This window comes from Lithobates pipiens, unplaced genomic scaffold (genome assembly GCF_037356315.1).
Source record: "Lithobates pipiens isolate NorthernLeopardFrog02 unplaced genomic scaffold, aLitPip1_a1.2 Scaffold_19, whole genome shotgun sequence".
In the NCBI taxonomy this organism is placed as follows: Eukaryota; Metazoa; Chordata; class Amphibia; order Anura; family Ranidae; genus Lithobates; species Lithobates pipiens.
The window spans coordinates 448,868,154-448,892,107 of NW_027507764.1; the positions used below are offsets into that span (position 1 = coordinate 448,868,154).

The 23,954-nt window shown below is 46.1% G+C and overlaps 1 protein-coding gene across 2 annotated transcripts in view; it reads left to right on the forward strand.

The window, feature by feature from the left end:
- The window catches only part of RP1 (RP1 axonemal microtubule associated), a 612,495-nt gene that overhangs the window by 356,408 nt on the left and 232,133 nt on the right, over nt 1–23,954 (forward strand). For both annotated transcript variants that reach the window (XM_077492703.1, XM_077492704.1), the window contains exon 33: nt 21,906–22,125. In XM_077492703.1, the coding sequence (XP_077348829.1) occupies nt 21,906–22,125 (220 nt within the window). The remainder of the gene's footprint in view (nt 1–21,905; nt 22,126–23,954) is intronic.

Here is a 23,954-nt window from a genome sequence, read left to right on the forward strand (position 1 = left end):
AATGAACACTATACTGTAGTTGTAACACATTACGGAACTGGAAGGCACTGAGCCTTTCATTTATGTTACAAGTTCTCTATACACAGAGATCATTTTCATTGTTTTTCCAGATTGTCAGTGATTTATAGAGAAAGGCCTTTATTTTAAAGGCGGTGTATGGGGTGAATAAAAAACAAATATACATATTCACCTTCAGCCTAATGCTGTCGTTGTCCCCCTTCACTAAGCCTGAGAACTGATAAATAACATAACCGTTAATCGCTCAGTCTTGGTCTTCTTGAAATAGAGAGCAGTGACTGTCTGTCACCGCTCTCCGCTCTGTTCCTCCAGCGCTGACTGAAGCATCCGGCTGGAGAGGTGGTGAGCGCAGCTTCGATTGTTTATTTCTTTATTTGACATATTACAAGTTATAACAGACCAAGTTACAGCATCAGTATATATTTTACAATTTTGTTTCCTTATACCGCTAGTACGTCCTATTCTCATTTTCCTATTAATTTCGATTGATCAGTGCAAAACATCTTTTTATATTTTTCTCTTTTTCTTACTTGCCACTATCATATATACTACCTAACCATCCTTTAGACACAAGTATTTACAAACATATACACCCAGACATACACACAAAAAAAAAGGAAAGAAAGAAAAAAAAAACGCACTCTCTCCGGGGCGACAAATCCATAGCGTAGTTTCCATAGTGAGTTATATACCACAAGCTGACAAAGGAGAAGATTGTTTCTACCCACATCTTTTATCGTTACAATTTTTTTTTTTTTCCTGCCCTCTGGTATAACTCTTTTTCCCCTTTTCCTTTGAATACCGCGTTTACTGTCCCACTCAAACAAAAAAAAAACGATACTAACCACTCAATACAGACTCCCCCATTACCAGTGAGGGTGGAGCTAACCGTGGATCCGATATCCATCGTGAGCGCAGCTTGCTTCGGCTCTCAGCCATGGTCTGAATGTCAGAGCCAGCTGTCAATCAGGCAGTGGATCACACCAATATGGTCAGGATCCTGAAGCGGCTCTGTAAGCCGACAGCTGATTCTGGGTCACAGTAGAGCAAAAAAGCATTGGTCATACTTAATAAGGTATAAAACAACGTGAAAAGTATATTACCGTATATACTCGAGTATAGGCCGACCCGAATATAAGCCGAGGCCCCCAATTTACCCCCAAAAAAACTGGCAAACTTATTGACTCGTGTATAAGCCGAGGGTGAGACATGCCTGTCCATCCCTGTGTGTGTGTCCGTCCATCCCTGTGTGTCCGTCCATCCCTGTGTGTCCGTCCATCCCTGTGTGTGTGTCCGTCCATCCCTGTGTGTCCGTCCATCCCTGTGTGTCCGTCCATCCATCCCTGTGTGTGTGTGTGTCCATCCATCCATCCATCCCTGTGTGTGTGTGTGTCCATCCATCCATCCATCCCTGTGTGTGTGTGTCTCCATCCATCCATCCATCCCTGTGTGTGTGTGTCTCCATCCATCCATCCCTGTGTGTGTGTGTGTCTCCATCCATCCATCCATCCCTGTGTGTGTGTGTATCCATCCATCCCTGTGTGTGTGTGTCCATGTGTGTGTGTGTGTGTGTGTGTGTGTGTGTGTGTGTGTGTGTGTGTGTGTCCAGCCTACCTGTGTCCCGAGCCTGTGTCCCGTGCCTTGCCTCCTTGCCTCCGTCCCGTGCCTTGCCTCCTTGCCTCTGTCCCGTGCCGTGCCTTGCCTCCGTCCCGTGTCGTGCCTTGCCTCCGTCCCGTCCCGTGCCGTGCCTTGCCTTGCCTCCGTCCCGTGCCTTGCCAGGATCGCCGCTCTTCGTCGGCGCCTCGGCGGACATTCTACCATTCAAACGCCGCGCCTCCGCCTCCGCCTTCGCCTGTGATAGGCGGAACACTGAATTTCCCAGCAGCCTGTGTTCCGCCTATCACGGACATCGTCTCATCCTCGTCCGTAGTACGAGGATGAGACGATGTCCGTGATAGGCGGAACACAGGCTGCTGGGAAATTCAGTGTTCCGCCTATCACAGGCGAAGGCGGAGGCGGAGGCGCGGCGTTTGAATGGTAGAATGTCCGCTGTCTGTCTGCTCGACACGCTGATCGAGCAGGCAGACAGCGATGACTCGAGTATAAGCCGAGGGGGGCACTTTCAGCCTCAAAAAAGAGGCTGAAAATCTCGGCTTATACTCGAGTATATACGGTAACTCTCATTACCATTTATTATTCTAACTAATGAAAACTAATGAAACCTGGTGTCTGAATGGTTGATGTGGGCTACTCTATACACAAACACACAATTACCATGTAATAATGGGTTGCAGCACCAGAGCCCTGTGTCCAGTTTCTACAAGCATTCTGCCTTCCTGATGTTTGTATTTTCTTCCCTTGCATTGTGGTTTCCTCCAGTCAAGTACGGTAACCTGCTTCTGCCCAAACTGTCTCCAGAATGTATTAGACTCATCTGTACACAAATGGGAGCTCTACATAAATGGGGGACGCTGTGGGGTCCATTTACTAAAGCTGGAGAGACCAAAATTTGGTGCAGCTGTGCATAGTAGCCAATCAGCTTCTAACTTCAGCTTGTTCAAATAAAGTATAACTAAAGGCAAAACTTTTTTTTTAGTTCTGCATAGAGTGTAGAGGTATTACAACCCCTGTCACTTTTTATTGCTGTGCGAGGAGATTTGCCTTCTTTATTTGTTCTGTTTACCATTATCATTAAAAGTGAATGTAAAAAAAAGTCCCTTATTTTAGGTTGTACTCAGAAAAGTAGTAGCAGGGATCTTCCAATGGGAACACTAGTTCTGGTGACCTGGAGGTCCCCAAGAGACATCTTTAATTTGCAGGGATTTGCTCTCACTTCCTGTTTGGCTATGGGACAGGAAATGAAGGGAAATCTCTGCAATGGGACATAGATGGCAAAAAAATATCTCACAGGGGTTATAACCCTAACTTACTCTATCCAAAATGAAAAAACAGTTTTGTCTATAGTTCTATTTTAAGCTTTGACAAAAAAGCCTGAACGCTTTCTCTGCAGGAGCTGCATTCAGATCAGATTTTGCGCTCTCCAGTTTTATTAAATCAACCCCTATTCATGTTTGTTAACCACTTCAGCTCCAGGAGGTTTACCCCCTTCATGACCAGGCCATTTTTTGCCAAATGGCACTGCGTGACAATTGCGCAGTCATGTGGTTTTTATTTTTTGGGCTATGAACAAAAAAGGGGCGACAGTTTTGAAAAAAAAACAACTATAATTTTTACTTTCTGCTACTAAACTAAAATCTAATTTATTCAAAATGTAGGCCAATATGTATTCTGCTACATATTTTTGGTAAAAAAAAAATCCCAATAAGCTTGCATTGATTGGTTTGCGCATAAGTTATAGTGTCTACAAGCTATGGAATATTTTTATGAAGCTTTATTTATTATTTTTTTTATACTAGTAATGGCAGCTATCAGCAACTTATAGCGGGGCTACAACATTGCGGTGGACAAATCGGACACTAAGAGACACTTTTGACACTTTTTGGGGAACCAGTGACACCAATACAATGATCAGTGCTAAATATATGCACTGTCACTGTACAAATCACGCTGGCTGGGAAGGGGTTAACAACAGGGACAATCAAAGAGTTAAATGTGTGCCTAAAATGTGCTTGGTGTGCTTGTGTGTGGGAGGTGCTTGTAATATGACAAGGCTTCCTGCTTTGCAGAAACATAGGAGCACTACCTTCCCTACTGACAGAACGGCAGTCTGCCTTGTTTGTCCTGAAAGATCGGCGGATCCTGGCCATTCGATCACAGCTGGAGCAGGTCGCCAACAGTGCGCGTGCATGCCCCAGACCTGGAAAGGCAGGATCACGTACCAGTATTTGATCCTGCACAGGAGAGCTACCTTGCTGCCATATATGTACAGTATACAGTTGGCAAGAGGTTAGAATCAAAACTAAAATATATGCCATCTCAGGCTCACTGTCCTGCACCTTTGAATGTATCATTATCCAAGCTAGAGTTGCAAACAGCCCAAGACGCACTACTCTTCACATGGGCATCACACCACCTTCTCTATTTAGGCATCCAATGAGGAACCTATTGACACAGTGATCCTTAAATCTTTGTGGCTTGGTAAAATCAATGTTATAAAAATGGCTATACTGCCCAAGTTCTTATATTTATTCAGCGTTTTACCATTCCCAGTCCCGGCATACTATCTGCAGATCATACAGAGAAAGACAGTGGCTTAAGACAATATAAGGCTTACAATCTACACATAATCCTTTCCTTGCGTTCCTTGAGAACCCAGTCTTTTATCTGACCTGGGACTCTCCTAAAGCGATTCGGGCTTGGACCACAGCAGGTCTAATCCAACTACACAAATTGTTCACAACGACAACATTTCTACCCTTTCTGGATCTATGTAAGACCTTTGAACGTCCCCGTTCCAAAATGTTTTGATACCTACAAATCAAATTTTTTACGCATCATTTCTAACCCAAGCACTTTGCTGAATCAATATTTATGATTCCAACACGTTTGCAAATGAGACACACACACAGAGGGCTAATTTCCACTCTCTACTCTCTACTAGTCAAACCAACTCTCTACTAGTCAAACCAGATGAGGGCTGACCCTCGTATACTGGTAAATAAAAAAAGAACCTAGGCCACACTTTTGAAACAGCGATCAGAGATATGGGCAGCTACTAAGGCATTCTCACCAATCGTAATTGTAGTGGAAGCCAACTACAGGGTGCTGACTCGCTGGTACCTATTCCAGATTAGAATAGCCAAATTCGCTCCCAGCCACTCAGCTCTTTGCTTTCACGATTGTTCAGAACCTGGCACACATATGCACATATGGTGGAACTGCCCGGTGGTCCAAGTCTTCTGGAAAGCAATTTTCACACCAGCCTCCAGCTCCTGACAGCCGCAAATCAAACAATAGCTAAAGCACGGAAATCCCTCTTCTTAGTTGTGGCTGAGACCAAACATAAAATGAACCAGGGCTTTTTTCAGCTGGAACTTGGCGGAACTCCACCACCTCTGGCTCAGGCCCCCTGCTCCCCGCTTACCACTATATAACACAGAAGTCTGGCTTCTGTATTTACAAGTGACAGCTTGTCTCCCAATGGTTCCCACAGGTCTGATATCCTCAGTGTCTCCCACTGAGTTCAGGATGGAGAAAGGGAAGATACAGGTGTGCCCAGGGTAGAGTGCTAGAGCTGGCTGGAAATGTTAGTTTAATACAACAACAACAAAAGTAAAACATGTGGAGGATGGGGGATCTTTTAAGGAGGTAGGGTGGAGATGAGGCAGTGGAGGGGGGTTGCATGCAGAGGTCAGAGCTAAAGAAGGGTGAAAGTGAGATGTGGATGGGGGGGTGCAGACATAGGCAGCTGTGGAAGAAGGCTAAAACTCTGAACTCCGCACTCTGTATGCAGCACAATCCTAAACTTTGCACTCTGTGTAGAGCACTCCTGAACTCTGCACTGTCTGTGTAGAGCACCCCCCTGAACTCTGCATGCAGCACACACCTAAATTCTGCACTCCCACTATTTAATGCAGTTTGGAGGGGGGTGTTGTGTCTTTGTGTGTGTGTGTATGGGGGGGGGGGGGGGGTGTCGTGGTTGAGTTCCTGCATCTATTTTCTTAGAAAAAAAAGCCCTGGAATGAACCACACCCTGATCCATGCAAAGATGGAAGCCTTTGAAAAAGATCAGATGCCAAGTTTGTTTTTTTCTCACCTGATATTTCTCCTCGTCTGCATCACCTTTGGGGAATCTTTCCTCTCTCCTCTCTTATTTTTCCTCTTTTCTTTTTCCTTTCTATTATCTTCTATCCCCTTCTCTCCTCCTCAGCACTGGCCTCACTGTTCCATGTTTTCATAAATCTGTTTATGCAGAGGCAGTTAGCCCAGTGCCAGGCTTACTCTCACCAGTTATATACTAAGTCACCCTTTTTCTTACAGTAGGCCATTTTCTGTTCTAGCGGTTTATAATAATCAAGTGTTTAATGCAGTCTTTAATGTATGATTATAATAAGTGTATGGGCTAAGCCAACAAGTCCTTGATGACACTTCTTTTGCATATTTGTCACACTTAAATGACTCAGATCATCAAACTAATTTTATTATTACACAAAGATAACCAGAGTAAATACAAAATGCAGTTTTTAAATAATGGTTTCATTTATTAAGGCAAAAAAGCTTCCAAACCTGCCTGGCCCACTCTTCTTTGCAAAATTGTTTTTAATTCAGCTACATTTGAGGGTTTTCCAGCATAAACATGAAAAAATAGTAAAAATATAGCGCCAACCTCTGGAGTGAGCAGCCAACACAACAATGAAACTTATTGTAAAATTGTATATGGACTAAATGTGTAGCGCTAATGGTATGTATAAAACACAGGCATACATCCTGTAGATGTAAGTCAAGGGGATGCAAACACATATCACAAAAAAGGTGTATTTGATATAAAATGTGATCAAACCTGTGTGTAAGTGATGCGACTAAAAAATCGCACAAGATCACATGGGTTTTTTAGCGAATGGGAAATTGCACAAAATCGCATGGATTTGCAAATCAACAAAAATGGACTGAAAACTTAAATGTTGACAAAAATGGAAGCAATCAGAAGGACTCTGAAGGTGAAAACCAAAAATGTATATTCAGATGAACAGACTGATTATAAATCTTGTGAATATATACTATGGTGTGTATATAAAATGCAGGTGGTAATCAAGATTATGTCACTGAAGATGGTAAACCAAATGATGTAAACTCTTCCAGCATGAACGGCCTGAGTAAGATCATGATACAGCATCTCAATTGGATTTAAGTCCGGGCTTTGACTAGGCCACTCCAAAACCTAAATTTTGCTTTGTTTGAACTATTTGGAGGTGGACTTGCTGTTGTGTTTTGGTTGATTGTCATGCTGCATAACCCAGGTGCACTTGAGCTTGAGGTCACAAACTGATGGCCAGACATTCTCCTTTAGGATTTTCTGGTAGTGCTCGGAATTCATGGTTCCTTCAATTATGGTAAGTCATCCAGGTCCTGAAGCTGCAAAGTAGCCCCAGACTATTACGCTACCACCACCATGTCTGACGGACGGTTGGTGTGATGTTCTTGTTATAAAATAGTGTATTCATTTTATGCTAGATGTAACAGGAGACACACCTTCCAAAAAGTTAAATTGCTGTCTAATCAGTCCACAGGATATTTGCCTAAAAGTCTTGGGGATAATCAAGACGTTTTTTGGTAAATGTGAAATGAGCCTTTGTGTTCTTTTGGTTAGCAGTGGCTTTGACCTTGGAAGTCTCCTATGGATGCCATTTTTGCCGTCTCTTTCTTATTGTTGAATTATGAACACTGGTCTTACCTGAGGCAAGTGAGGCCTGCAGTTCTTTAGCTGTTGTTCTGTTTTTTTTTTTTTATGACCTGCTGGATGAGTTGTTGCTGAGCTCTTGGAGTCATTTTGGTTGGCCGGCCACTGCTGGTAAGGTTCACCACTGTTACAAGTTTTCTCCATTTGTGGATACTGGCAATAATCAGGCCTGGGTGTGCCAGGTGAAATTTAACTCAGCTTTCTAAAAAATTGTGGTTAATCTCAGTTCAATCATGATTCGGCATGGGAGGGGGCAATTCATTTTCACATAGGGCCAGGCAGGTTTCAACAGCTTTTTTTCCTTAACCACTTACAGACCGGACAATTTTGCTGGCTTAAGACCAGACCACTTTTTGCGATTCAGCACTGCGTCGCTCTAACTGACAATTGCGCGGTCGCTCGACGTGTCTCCCAAACAAAATTGATGTCCTTTTTTCCCCACAAATAGAGCTTTCTTTTGGTGGTATTTGATCACCCCTGCGGTTTTTATTTTTTGTGCTATAAACATAAATAGAGCGACAATTTTGAAAAAAAAAACGCATTATTTTTTACCTTTTGTTATAATAAATATCCCCCAAAAATATATAATAAAATAATAATTTTCCCTCAGTTTAGGCCGATACATATTCTTCTACATATTTTTGGTAAAAAAATCACAATAAGCGATTATTGATTGATTTGCGCAAAAGTTATAGCGTTTACAAAATAGGGGATAGTTTTATGGCATTTTTATTAATAATTTTTTTTTTACTAGTAATGGCGGCGATCAGCGATTTTTATTGTGACTGGGACATTATGACGGACACATCGGACAGTTTTGACACATTTTTGGGACCATTGTCATTTATACAGCAATCACTGCTATACAAATGCAGTGATTCCTGTGTAAATGACACTGGCAGTGAAGGGGTTAACCAGTGGGTGGCAGTGTAGGGGTTAAGTGTTCCTAGGGGCGTGTTACTAACTGTTGGGGGCTGGGCTTTCTTTTAGTGAACACTGATCTCTGTTTCAATCACATGGAGCAGAGATCAGCGTCACTTGTTGCTAGGCAGAACGGGGAGATGCTGTTTACAACGGCATCTCCCAGTTCAGCCACCCCGTGAGACGATCGTGGGTATGCCCGTGGGTGATCGAGTCCATGGGCCCCACGACCGGACTCATGGGGGTCCCGATTGGCATGCGAGCGTGCCGCTGGCGGCTCATGCGCGATGGCAGGGCAGCATTTAAGTTTGGACGTACCTCTACACCAATATGCCTGCCCGTGCCATTCTGCCGATCTACATCCGCGTGGGCGTGCGCCGGTCGGGAAGTGGTTAATACTCATTTAAATACTGCATCTTAGATTTACTCGGGTTATTTTTGTGTAATATTAAAATTTGTTTGATGATCTGAATAATTTAAGAGTGAGAAATATGCAAAAAAATGAAAAATCAGGAAGGGGGCAAATGCTTTTTCACAGCACTGCATGTCATCTATAAGGTTGCATGTCTCTTAACCCCCCTGGCGGTATTCCCGAGTCTGGCTCGGGGTGGAATTTTTATACCAAAAGTGGTAACCCCGAGCCAGACTCGGGACCGCATCGCTGGATCCATGAGGACGCTTACTTACCTTCTCCCTTGGATCCAGCCAGGGCCGGATTAACATAGGGGCTATTGGAGCTGCAGCTCCAGGCCCCTTTCTCAAGATAGGCCCATTTGCCCCCAAATAAAAAGAAAAAAAAGGATCGACTTCGAGGATTGTAGCTCGGCGATCAGGAGTCACAGAGACCCCATATCACTGGTTAAAATATGGGGCTGCTATCATCTATGGTTCCGGAGATACAGGGCTCCTTGCAGCCTGTCAGAAGCTACATACAGAGCGGCCAGTATAAATACAAGCTGGAACACTCTGCAGCAGATGGAGAGGATGAACTCACAGAGCTTATAATGATTATTTGTAAATGAATTATGATAATTAACCCCTTGCCACCCAGGCCCATTCTGAGACTTCTCTCCTACATGTAAAAATCATAATTTTTTTATGCTAGAAAATTACTCAGAACCCTCAAGCATTATATATTGTTTTAGCAGAGACCCTATGGAATAAAGTGGTGGTCTTTGCAACTTTTTATGTTACACGATATTTGCGCAGCAATGTTTCAAACTTTTTTTTGGAAAGAAACTGCTTCATTCATAAAAAAAACACTAAAGTTAGCACGTATTTTTGTTGTGCACTAAGCGATGCTTTACATTTTTTTACAGGTTACATGTTTAGAGTTACAGAGGAGGTCTAGTGCTAGAATTATTGCTCTCGCTCTAACGATGGTGGCGTATGTAACCTGTGTGTATCTGGCTCTGATACTAACCAGTGCCTGCCCAGGGACTGACTAGTATCTCTCCCCAGCCTGTCCCCACACACCCTCTCACCTACTGACCTGTGAATGGGGCAATCACTCCCGCAGTGTTATTGTGTTTTGCCAGTCAATACAATGATCAGTGTTGCTAACTATAGCTGGCAGCACTGACTGTTTTTTTCAAATAACAATTTTTATTTTTCATGGTCGTAAAACAGAAATATCAGTGCAGGCATACAGCAAAAACAGCAAGGCTCCCAAAATCTGGAGGGCCCATTACAGGGATACAGCATATAGTAACTTGGTATAGGGTGGTATAGCAAAAACAGGCGGTTCGACCAGGGGGTGCAGAGCGGGACGAGAGACACAGAAAGTCAAGCGGCCGCACAATAAACCACGAAGCCGCCCAGGGTCTACTGCTCAGCTCGTATGCCACACGGGAAACAGGACAAAGACCATCAACAACATACACAAAAAAAAAAACGGAGAAAAGAAGAAGAGAGAGAGACAAGGAAGAAGAAACGGAAAAAGAAAAAGAAAAGGAGCTAGAGCGCCAGCGGTCTACATCACCACATCCAAACCGGTTCGCCATCAATCCTCCAGCAGCCGCCATCTCCCCCAGACCAGGTCATGCTCCTCCAGCTTATCCCTCAGTCTGGCTGTCATCTTCTCCATAAGCTCAACATCTTTGATCCTGGCGTATAAAGCCTCCCTTGACGGGGGCACCGGGCATTTCCAGTTTAAGGCTATCAAGCAACGGGCCGCTGTTAGGACATGCCTGAGGAGCTTCAGACTAGGCCTGGCCAGTGTGGGCTGGGACAGGCCTAATAAAAACAATTTAGGGGAGTGGGGTACTGGGACGTCAAACAAGCGCTGGAGCAGCCTGCGGACCATTAGCCAGTACGGGGCGATCAAGGAACAGGCCCAGTAAATGTGGAACAGGGAGCCCCGCTCCTTCAGGCATCTCCAGCAGCGGTCCGAGGTAGAGGGGTATATTTTGTGGAGGATATCCGGGGTCTGATACCAGAAATAAATAATTTTGTAGGAGTTCTCCTTGTACAATGTGCACAAAGAGGACTTGGCTGCCTGGCCCCACACCCCCTGCCAAGTCTCGAGGGAGAGCTCCTCACCCAACTCCCTCTCCCAGCGTCTCATATAGGAATGTTTACCCTTCGTTAGGAAATGATATGTGTTAACAATGCGATATATGTCCGAGATCAGGCCTCTGCGATGTCTGCCTTCCAGAATTATCTGTTCGAAAGGGGAGGGCGGGGAGAGACGCAGGCGAGGGGCTTTAGACTGCACAAAATGTCGAATTTGTAAATAGCTGTAGAACAATTCTTTGGGGAGGTCGTACTTGTCCTGGAGCTCCGAGAAGGACAAAAGCTGTCTTGTTCTGGGATCTACCAGGTGCCCTAAGTGGAACAGATCGCGCGAAGCCCAGGGCCAGGACATCTGATGGGTCAGGCCAGCCGGCAGGAGCGGATTATACAGGAAGGACGTCAGTGGGGAGAACTCCGAATGGAGACTGTGCTCGCGGGAGAGCTTCCGCCAGAGCAGACGGAGGTGAGCCATCGGCCCTAGAAGCCGACCCGAGTCCATCTCAACACTCGCACCCCAGAGGAAACTGTTCGGATGTACCGGGGCTAACCAGATTCTTTCGATCTCCGACCACCTATTAAACGATCTCTGTGGGAACCAGGATGCTATGGCCCGCAGCTGAGTGGCCTGGTAATAACGAACCAAATCAGGAAACGCCAGGCCGCCGTCTGAACGTGCGGCCGTCATAACAGAACTCGGGACCCGATGTCTCCTGTAGTTCCAAACAAATTTCAGCAAGTCCCTCTGGAGTGCGCGTAACTGAGCATATGGAACCGGGATTGGCAGTGTCTGAAACAAGTAAAGAAGTTTGGGGAGGACCACCATCTTAATGGACGTAATCCGTCCCAGGAGAGAGATGTGGTGGGTCTTCCATTTACGGATCAGATCCCTAATCGTCCGAATGAGGGGAGGGAAATTGGCTTGGTACAGGGTACGGAATGACGGTGTAAGGAGGACCCCCAAATATTTAAGGGAGGAGCTTTCCCATTTGTATGGGAACGCGGAGCGCAAATGGGTCATCTCAGCCGTGACCATGTTTAGAGGGAGGGCCACCGATTTGGAAGAGTTAATTTTGTAGCCCGAGAGCCCTCCATAGCGGTCCAGCTCTGAGTGGAGATTGGGTAGTGAGATCCTAGGCTGAGTCAGGGTGAGGATAATATCATCCGCGAAAAGCGAAATCTTAAATTCTCTACCCCTGACCGGGATCCCACGGATATCAGGATTACTTCTAATGGCAGCCGCCAGAGGCTCCACGCACAAGGCAAAAAGAAGAGGAGAAAGCGGACATCCCTGGCGAGTGCCATTAGCAATGGAGAAGGTGGAGGATGTGGCGAAGGGGGTCCTAACTTGTGAGGAAGGTGTAGTGTAGAGGTGTTGTACCGCGCGCAGAAACGGGCCCCGAAAGCCCATACGGTGCAGCGTGGCCTCCATGAAGGGCCAACTGAGGCGGTCGAACGCCTTCTCGGCATCCAAGCTTAAGACCAAAGACGCCATGTCACCCCTGTTCGCCACGTCAATGAGGTCAATGACCTTCCTGGTGTTGTCCCCCGCCTGTCGCAGGGGGACAAAGCCCACCTGGTCCTTATGTATTAGGGAAGGGAGGATCGTATTTAAGCGGTTGGCAAGGAGCTTCGTGAAAATTTTAAGGTCAGCATTCAGCAGAGCTATAGGCCGGTAGCTAGCGCAAGAAGTCGGGTCTTTGTCAGGCTTAGGAATGAGGGAAATAAATGAGCCCAGCATGTCGGATGGGACCGGGGTTTGGCGGAGAAAGGAGTTGAACAGTTTGGTCAGATGCGGGCTCAGGAGGGGTAAGAACGTCTTGTAATACTCGTAGGGGAGCCCGTCCGGTCCCGGGGACTTATGGGCTGGGAGAGCCCTCACAGTCTCGAGGAGCTCTTCCTCAGTGATAGAGGCGTTCAACTCCTGGAGGTCCGCGTCCCGCAGTCGGGGTAGCACAATGTCTTCCAAATACTGGGCAATACGGGCAGACAGGCCCGGGGTCGGGGGGTTGTGGGGGATGTCAGGCCTATTGTACAAGTCCGTGTAGAAGTCCGCGAACGCGTCCACTATCGCTTGGGGGTGGGTCAAAAGGTCTCCCCCCCTATTTTTAACTTGGGCCGGAGTGGAGGACACTGTGCGGTCTGCCAACTTCCGAGCCAACAGTGACTGTGCTTTGTTTCCCTTGTCGTAGTAGAGTTGACGTAGGCGGACCAGTGCTTTCTCTACCGACCCCAACGCCAGGTCCCGAAGCGTCTGCCTAGCCTGGACAATTTGCTTAAGAGTGGATAGGGAGGGGGATGCCGCAAGACGGGCCTCTAAGGTCGCGAGTCGTTTCTCGGCCAGTAACCCAGCGGCCCGTGCGTCTCGCTTCAAGGCCGAGGACAGGGCAATACAACGCCCCCGGATGACCGCCTTGTGGGCAGCCCAGAGGGTAGTGAGGGAGATGTCTGGCGTAGCGTTCTCTACAAAGTAGTGCCGGAGCGAAACCTCCAGCTCCGCCTTTGCTGGGACATGCTGCAGGAGATAATTGTTCAGCCTCCAGGTACAGGGCTTACGGAGGGGGAGGTCCAAGTCTAGGGTCAGAGTTATGGGGGCGTGGTCAGACCAGGTGATGGGGAGTATATGTGCAGAGCGAGCCGCCCTAAGCGCCGCGTTGTTGACAAAAAAATAATCGATACGCGAGTGTGTGCTGTGGGGGGCCGAGTAAAAAGTGTATTGGCGGTCCTGTGGGTGCAAAGCACGCCAGGCGTCAAACAGTCCCCGCCTTCTGGTGATCTGGCGGAACAGCCTAGAGTCTCTGGAGGTCCTGGCCTGGGGTGCCCGAAGGTCTACAGCCAGGCGGTCACGGAGTGCGGATTGAGCAAGGTTGAAGTCCCCTCCTATCACCAGAAGTCCGGGGGGTGTCTTGAACAGGCGGGAAAGCACCCTGGACAGAAATTGGTGTTGACGGACATTAGGGGCATAGATGACGCAGAGGGTCAGGGCCTGTGTGCGCCACAGACCGCGGAGAATGATGTAGTGGCCTCGTGGGTCCAGGTATACGGAGGTGCAAGTAAAGGGGGTACCCTGTCGAAAAAGAATTGCGACTCCTGCCCTCTTCCGTGGGTTAAAAGCCTGATAGACCTGAGGGAAATATCTGGAGGCAAATGTAAAGGAGTCGCCCCGGTCAAAATGTGTTTCTTGGACCAGCACTATATCCGCCCCTGCCTGCCGGAACTCCCTAAGCGCTAGGTGGCGTTTTTTGTTGGAGTTCAGGCCGTGTACATTAAGGGACAAAATCTTAGCCATGATCAAGTAAGGGTGGGGTACAGGGCATACTTAGCTTACTGAGATGGAGGCCTGGATGCCTCGGAAGGAGCGGCGACCACTGGAGGAGAGGCGGCGACCGGGAGAACCGCTGGCAGAGCGTCATAGGTAAGACCAGGGGGGGAGAAAGCCTAGAAAGAAGAGAAAGAAGAAAAACAGTAACAGAATACAAAAAAAAGGAGAACATTATCAAACAACAGGTCCGGGGGTCCTATAGGGACACCGGATCTGTACAGTTCCTTATCGACTCCCTGACCAAAAAATCCAGGAAAAAAGAACCCGGGTCAGGGAGGCACCAACAGTCCACACCACAAAAGGAACCAACTAGTGCAAAAACCACGGGGGGGGGGGGGCAGAAACCGTCCTGGAACTCAACCGGAATCAGCCCAGGGATAGAAAAATCAGGTGTAGCTTCGGCAATCGGGGGGAGGAGAGAAAAAAAAACAAAAAAAAAGGAACCCCCCTAAGACGGGGGGAAGCTAAAGCTGCCAAGGGGAGACGACCACTGGACTGGGCCCGTCCAAGTCACTGATGTAAAGGTGAGTTGCGAGCCGGCTCCGGTCCTCTGTGCCGCTTGGTGGAGGGAACTTTCTGCCAGATCACCGGCGGAGGTGGCGGGGAGGCAATCAGGTCCCAGTCGGGTAACGTGGGGACTGGCAGGCCCAGGGTGTCACAAAAGGGGGCCAGGTCCTCCGGGAATCGGAGGGATGCAGATTTCCCCTGGTTTCTGGCCGTAAGACAGAAGGGGAATCCCCAACGGTAGGGTATGTCCTGGTCCTGCAAGGCTCGAAGAAGGGGCATCAGCAACCGCCGTTTTTGAAGGGTTATCCAGGAGACATCCGGGTAGATCTGGATCGGAGCATTGTCGAACATAAGGTTGCGGATGGAGCGGGATTTACGCATGATGTCTTCCTTGAGGGGGAAAGAATGGATCCGGCAAATGACATGCCTCGGCTTGGAGGCAGGACCTTTGGGTCGGAGTGCGCGGTGGGCCCTGTCCATTTCTATGGGTTTGGCTGGGTCTTCCCCCAACATCCCGTTGAAGAGAGCTTGCAAGGAGGCCTGCAGATCCTCAGGGCCCTCGGCTTCGGGGAGGCCGCGGACGCGGATGTTGTTCCGCCGACCCCGGTTGTCGAGATCTTCCACATGGCGCTGCATATCACGTAGTAGGAGCCGGTGATCTGAGTTCTCCACCTGGGTGCGATGGACAGCCAGCTTTGTCTCCTGGATCTCCTCCTCAGCCATCTCGACCCGTTCCGCTAGGTGTTTGAGGCCGGCGTGCAGTGACTGGATTTCAGAGCGACAGGTAGCCTTCACATCTGCTACAAGTTGTTTAAAGTCTTCTTTGTGGGGATGGCTGTCAAATAGGCATGCCAGGGGGGATAATCACCGTCGTGATGCCTCGGCGGGGAAAGGGGTGGTGACGGGCGACGAGGGGAACCTCCCTGTCGCGGCCTTGCTGCCAAAGATGGGGGCCAGGACGGTGGGGGATCCAGATGGTCCGACCAGGACGTGGCATGGGGAGATCCGGATAAGGGGTCCTGACGGACTTCTAGCGGAAGTGGGGAGTGAGGACGGACCACCTGAGCATAGGTAGGGTGACTGGCTACTCGGGGTCGGGGCAGGCTGGCGTCCCTGGATCGAGGCAGTCTTTGGGCCTTGGGGGGAACGGGTGGCTGCTGCATAGGTGGGGCCCCCCCTTCAGCCAGGGGGGGTGCTGCGGCTCCAGCGGGACGGGAGGGGTCCTCCGTGGCCCCCAGCAGATAGGAAGAGAAAGACCCCACTATGGCCGGGTCCGAGGCCGTCCGCAGCAAGCGGGGGAAGGCCTCAGAGCACTGAGTAGAGGAAGGGGGGGTCAGTGGGGCTGCAGCTCGCAGTCCCGGCACAGCAGAAGATGGGGTGGGGGAGGGGGAACCATCACTCACCCCTGGCTTTCCTCCAGCGTGCGGTGGCTCCTGTGGGGACCAGCGGCCATCCTGGGGGTCCGATCGGCTGCTCGCAGGCAGTGGAGGAGAGCGCCCATGCTGCGTCCCCGACGCCATCTTGAGGTCGCGGCCTACGCCGGATCGCGGCCTGTCCCCCTGCTCGGCCTGGGTGCTCCGGGATCCGCGGGTGGGGTCAGCGGTGTAGTGCGGGCTGGTCACGTCCCGGAGTGGGGCCGTATGGTGCTCCACGAAGAGGTCCCTCGGGTGCAGCGGGGGAGGAGGCGAGGCCGGACCCCTCCGCAGCGTGGCTGGGTCGGCCGGCGCCATCTTGCGGCCCCCGCTCGGCGATCCTCCCGGCTGAATAAAGAAGGCCTTCAGAGAGGCCGAGGAGCCCGGGGGCGGTTGGGACGACCCCCGGGCGGAAGAGGACCTGGTGGCCCGTGATCTCCCCATGGACAGCGGCGGAGAACCCCCAATATACGCCGATGTAGTGCTGGGCTGGAGGAGAGCTCTCACTCACAGCGTCCTTCCAGCTCGGCTTCCGGACACGCCCCCAGCACTGACTGTTTTGAGGAAAACCTGACAGGCTGGTTGTACTCAAGTCGGTTAATAGGTTGACTCGTGTAAAACCAGCTAGCCCATACATAGATCGACTATGGCTGGTCTATGCTTAATTGGTGTAATTTTAATCTATGTATGGCCCGCTTAACCACTACGCAGTCCCTAAACATCCTTCCACAAACCTTTAAATGTTTCCTTCCCAGATTACTTCATCCTCCTCTCCTATACATAGTGCCGACTGTCATACTCTCCACACTTCTCTCCTATACATAGTGCCCACTGTCATACTCTCCACACTTCTCTCCTATACGTAGTGCCCACTGTCATACTCTCCACACTTCTCTCCTATACATAGTGCCCACTGTCATACCCTCCGCACTTCTCTTCTATACATAGTGCCCACTGTCATACTCTCCACACTTCTCTCCTGTACATACTGCTCACTGTCATACCCTCCACGCTTCTCTCCTATACATAACGCCTGCTGTCATATCCTTCCCACTTTTATACCATCCATACTCCTCCCCTATGCCTCTTACCCACAAAAACTGTTCTTTAAAATGATACTGAATATCCTCAATGTTACCAGCTCTAGAATGGGCACTTTTGTTAGTTCAACTAAAGGAAATCTTATGCCGCGTACACACGGGCGGACTGTATGGCGTACTTAGTTCGTCATACAATCCGACGGACAGTCCGTCGTACTTTCGACTGAACGGACTTGACCACACACGGATACCCAAACAGTCCGTCGAAAGCTTGCGCAATGACGTGTACAGCACGTACGACGGGACTAGAAATAGGAAGTCCAATACACAGCAAAGCACCCTTCCGCCGTGTAAATCCTTTCTGGGCATGCGCCATTCTTAGTCCGTCGAACTAGCCTACTGACGAGCGGATTGTCCGCTGAAACCAAAGTACGACGGACAGAATTTCGAAAAATCCGAAATACTTAGTACGCCAGACTGCACGCTGAAAAAGTCAGCTGAAGCCCACACACGAGCGGACTGTCCGCTGAAATGTGTTTCGACGGACTAAGTACGCCATACAGTCCGCCCGTGTGTACGCGGCATTACAGTCCTCATATTTGTTCTGCCCCGTTATTAGTACTTATTTAATTATGTAATTACTATTGTGATGTATAGAGGAAAATGGGGGATGTCAGCTACTCTAAATATAGCACTTGTAAAAAAAGTGTCCCTGAAAATATTTTTGAAATGTTGACAACTATGCACTTAGGCACTGCCCAAGGGCCACAGGGTCAGTAGGGGGCCCCATGAGAGGCTCCTGTGATATTAAAGCGGTAGTAAACTTTTCTAACATTACTACTTTTTAGAGGCCCTGGGGTAGGTTATGCCATAATGTACAAGTATGCCCAGCATATTAGCACATTAGGGTACACTTACCTGTCAGACTGAGCCCTCCAGTGCTGTGCTGTGATCAGTGCAGCGGGGCCCGGGCACTTCCATCTTCACCTGGTCTTCCTTCTGGGTTCTGTGCCTTCGGTCACTTGCCTTGGCCAGGCTGCGTTGATGTCATTCCCACACATCCTCATGTGCATCCTCTCTCTCCCACCCCCCCCTTTCTCTCTCATCCTCCCTCCCTTACCCCTCACACCTCTTTCATCCCCTTTCTCTCTCTCTCTCTTTCTCTCTCATCCTCCCTCGCTCTCTTTAATTTAATTTGTTATAACAAAAAAATAGTTTGCATTTTTATTTATTTATTGTTTATAAAAGGCCCCACCAAAATCCTCAGCACCGGCCCTTGATGTTCTTAATCTGGCCCTGGATCCAGCGATGTCCCCGCGCTGTACGAGCGGCTCGTCCTCCGCTCGATTCATCACAGAGCCAATCTCCGTTCCCTGCGAGCGTTGCGACACAAGGGAACGGAGATTGGCGCCAAATTCAAAAAGTGAAACACACAGTATACATACAGTATAATGTAATCTTACAGATTACATTGCTACATGTAATTATTTCACATCCCCTTTGTCCCTAGTGTTCTGTCCAGTGTCCTGCATGCAGTTTTATAATATAAAAACTGTTCTTTATACCTGGAAACTGGAGATTGTCCATAGCAACCAAAACTGTCCCTTTACATCCAAAAATGGTTTTAGACCAGCTAGAAAACAGCGATAATAAATTGGAATCACTCGCAGAATTAAGCGATAGCGATTTGTGGGGAGATCCGTCATCAAATACTGAAAAGTAATGACAGTGACAATTCTGCAACTGAGCAAATTTCAGTGTTTTTGATTTGATTACATTATTGAATATTTTTTATTATTGTTATATTATTATTTGGTACAATTATTTATAATTATTTATTATATTATAATTTATGATTTAATTTTTCAAACTTTATCATACCCGGATGTCTGCTAGACTCTGGTTTGGACAGATTTAAGTGAGTTATTGCTAAGAATTACAGGACTACAATATAAAACACCAAATTTTCATGCAAAATAATTGTACCGCTTTTAGCACCTAAAATCTGAAATAATCGTACCGCCAGGGAGGTTAATGTAACTTATGCATGCTAAGTTACAAAGCTCTTGTACAAAGTGCTACCTTACTGCTACTGTCAATGTACAACCTTTTTTTTGTTAACTCAATAAAAATTCTTGAACAAGAAAAAACTAAAATATATGAATTAAATCACCAGTCTATTGCATTTATTCAAAACAGTCTCTTGACCTCAAATAAATGTTCATTTACGGTAATAGTTTTTCCAGAGCACCATACATTCACCTAACATGTTATTGGCCTTTTCATAGCATTACGGTGTATATTGATTGTACACACATTGATCTGCTGTAGTGTAAGTTACTGCAGATTGCTTGTGTTCAGCCTCCACATGTTCTCAAATTATATCATTCTGTAAACTTAACACCAATATGTTTCATACAGAAGACTGTTCTAGCTGACATAATACCCTGCAAGAAGGATATTTCCTGAATGTGACAAGGCTTTTACAAGTCAGGAGGCTGATTTTTTAAGATTAATTTAAACTCTTAACAGTTTCTTTAAAAAGGAAACATTCCTTAACAAAAAAAGTAAAAAAAAGTAGAAAGGATAATAATGTAGGGCACTGTAGCTATAAACTCTTTCTGCTCAGTGCTAAAAAAATTTTTTTTTAATATGGTCATGCAAAGAATAATGATGATGTTCAAAATGCAGTAACTATTAGCAACCAATCAGATGCCAGTTATATACAGTCAAGTCTCCCGGAAGGGCCAGATATTTGGGCATGCCAGCTCAGACCACCCATAGGGCAAGATGTCTGCAGAGTATGCCCTAAACTTCTAAGATCAGCAGATAGTTAATGGAGTTTATTGGCCAGACGGAAGGGATTGCACATTTGGCACCTTTCGGGGGGGGGGGGGGGGAGCGGATACCTTTGACAGGTACTCTGTCCCCACTTCCAGGAGACCTCCTCCTACCTCCTCCACCCCCCACCACTGGGCCAGTAGGCCATAATTCTTCACTATCGGGTTCCCTTACTGGCAATGCCGGTGGTAGCACCCAACAGCTGATGGAAACATCAGCTGCGGTGCCAACATCGCGGGACCCCAGGACAGGTAAGTGTTCTATTATAAAAAGTCAGCAGCTGCACTATTTGTAGTATAGGTATAAACTTTAGTATACGGTTTATCATATAAACCTTCTTAGTTTAAATTTACGGAGTTGAAAGTACTTAAGCAGGAATAAATGACAAAGAGATGTTGTGCTTCCTCTTTAACTATTAAAATTCAGTATAAAATACACAGTAGGCAGATTTCTAGTAAACATGTTGCATTTAGGTGAAGTATCTCATCTCTTTCCCCTTATCATGCTATACTCATCTTCATTGCTTTATAATTGCTGCCTCTCTGCCCAGAAAACAGCAGTAAAATAGCAATATCCATCAAACCTTCTTCCTCCATCGCTGGTGCAGTCATCTGCATAGAAACTAATCAGCTTCCAGATTTTTTTGTCAAAGCTTAATTGAACAAGCTGAAGTTAGAAGCTGATTGGCTACCATACACAGCTGCCCCAGATTTTGCACTCTCCAGGTTTAGTAAATCAACCCCATAGTGAGGAATAAGAAATCTGTTCCATCTAGAATCTGCTACTTCTCTTCATGTCCTCAGAGTTAGACTCTACAATTGACATTGAACCACTCTGTCACCGGGTTCTCAAAGGTTCACAAACTAAGGAACAAAGGAACATCAAGAATACAGAAAGTATTGTCATATAATAATTAAAAAGTATCTCCAGGCACCAAATTTTAAGCAATTTTTATAAATTTACACCCAAGAAAGCATTGTATTTATACTACTAGGCTGGATTTTTTTTTATATTTCAAGAACTCCTGGGTATGACTACAGCCACTTGCCATGTGATTCTGCTGAGTTTACTTCACTATGTGTAGATCTAGGCTTCAGCTGGTTCATAGAGAAGGTGACTATTAAACCAGTGAATATTCTGATATGCATTTTGTCACACTCAGATTTAGGCCAATAAGAAAATGTAGATACCGGCAACTATAATCTAGTCAGTCAAATACAATACAGGACTATTGTGCTGGCTCCTAGACAGTACTATGATTTCAAATATTCAGATTGGATGACCAGTTCACGTTAAAGAAACCTGGAGGATTTGTATGAGATACCTAAATTTATATTTTCCATAGTTTTGAAGTATGTTGAAAAAACTCACTTTGCATTTCATAGTTTTAGATTGAATACAGAATCTGCGTACAATATTTGTGGCTTGCAATAGACTGAGTTTTTTAAGCATTAACCAAAGAATAAGGATCTTTATTTTTGCCTTGTGACTCATTTTCATATCTTATTAAACTGGTTTAACTGTTACTTTTTTGAAAACCAAGTATTCTTATCTTAGTGTGAGCTGCGTGATTCGAGTCTTATTTAGGATGCAATAGGCTCAAATTGCAAAGCTTTAAGTATCTTTATTTTCAGCCATATGATTGTACTTTTCAAACTTAATTGGACTTTCCCAAAAATAACTGTGGGGTTGATTTACTAAAACGAAAGAGTACAAATTCTAGTGCAGCTGTGCATGGTAGCCAATCAGCTTCTAACTTCGGCTTGTTCAGTTAAGCTTTGACAAAAAAAACCTGGAATCTGATATGTTTCCATGCAGAGCTGCAACAGATTTTGCACTCTCCAGTTTTAGTAAATCAACTCGTTTGTTATGAAAATATGTACTGGTGCTAGCTTTATGAATGAAGCCTAATGCAGATTTACTAGGCTTTATTTGCCATGTTAGGATGATGACATACTCTATTTTTCTTAACGCAGGTGAAGTTTAAGGATGTTGGGGATATTTATAAGATGCGCATTACCTGTGAACATTTGCCCGAAACCCCAGGATGGCATCTGCAAAGTATTCAAATGTCGGAGGAACAATCTAGGCAAGAGATACAGTTTGACTGCAACTGTTGGCTCTCTGTGGACACTGAAGAGGAAGAATCTGTAAAAGAGTTCAGAGTTGTGAACAATCAGCAAGAACTTTTGGCAGGTAACTTTAGTTCATCCAAACCCAAAAACAAAAATGTAATATATTGAAACTTACCAGTCCTAACATGTGGCGCCCACGTTTGTAGACTTTATTTCCCTTAATTTTCCCCTGGTAATATTACAAATAACACACTTCCTGTCCTGCTACACTCACTCCTCCATTGTATCTATGGATGGTACCCATCCAAATTGGAGTCATTTCCATTACATGTTAGGGTAATGAAATTAAATATTTACACAAGAAATATGAAATTGATTTACTTCAAGTTTAGCTTACAGGAAGTGCCAAGAACACTGTGTTTCTGGTAAGACCAACAAGTATTTCCTGTTTTTTCCAGTTTAAAAATGTTCTTAGCCTGACAATTGAAAACAAATGCAGCCATTACATCTAAGCACTCTTAAGTTTCAATATGTACATATTTGTTCTTGTGTTTAGTTATTCTTTTAGAACACACCTCAATTCACATTGCTATAACACCAGAAAAAAACTACCATGCATTCTTGTGCAGTGCATTTAAAAAAAAAGGTTCAAGCACTTCTTGGTGCAATTAATGCATTAGGCAACCCATTCAAATAATAGGCTTCCCTAATGCAGCACACGTAAAACATATTAACATGTGTGCACTCTATAGGTGTGAACGGAGCCTAACTAAGACTGACTTAATGATGCAATGTGTTTGGAGAATTCAAGATCACCTGTCAGCTATTTTAAACTTTAAAATTCAAAGTTCAATGTTTTATGGACAGAGCTTAGACTATCACAAACCCCCAATGGATTACCCAGTATGTCCCCATACCTCTTTTGCAAGACTCAAAAAATCCTCACCATTACCAGTCCTAGGTGCCTGTGTGGCTACAAAATATGGCAGTATCATGGTTTTACTTTCCATATAAATAATTAAGAAACCTGAAAGCAAAATCATAAGGATTTTATGGTATTTACCTATATGAAAACAGCAAATTATAAATATTCAGACTAGCTGCAAATGGTGAGTTTTTTGCTGTTTTGGTGCCATGAAAGCATAAAGTCATGGTATAGTTACATACAATGGATTTGATTGACTAAATTCAAATAGACTGTGCACTTTGCAAGTACAGTTTAACTCTGCAAGGGAATGTGCTTCAGAGCTTAGTAAATGAGGTGGAGCTCTGCTGATTTCCATCGTCCAATCATGTCAGTTCAACCCCAATGTTACTCACTACTTGTCATCAGGTTGATTTGCCCACTTTGATGTTAGGTTCAGTAATGTACAGCATGCGATTTGTGGTGGATTTCGTAGAGATCTAGCCCCATGCCTGCATTATTTGGTCCTTGTACCCCCAAGGGGAATGAATAGGCTAGGTTAAGAAACCCTACTCTAAATCAAAAACAAAAAACTTCTGCAGTTCAGCTACCTAGAGGTGCATTCATCTATTTCTGAGGCTTTTTTTTAAGGCTGCAGTATGTATTTACAGACTTATCTAGGTGCTTAAAAGATATACCTCTGGGAACGCATGCGGTGCAAAGCTGAACGGACGTAGATTTCTCTCTACACACATCTGCACCCCTAGGGGAACACCCAATGCATGTCAACATCCAGGTGCCACCACCAGAAGACAGCTTAGAGATCCCTTAGGACCTATCTCCTTTGGGTCCGGGAACAGGGCATGATGTCTCAAGATGGCGCCCAGCTGTCGTGTGCACAGGATTCTGCAAAGAGTCTGTGGGCTTCTCCTGCTCATTCCAAAGGAGACAGTGAGTACCCGGTTCAGCTTACAAAAGTGAAACTTGATAAAAGCCTGTCAGCCATATACGTGAAACTTGCAGAGAAGTTTCAGACTGAACTGCAC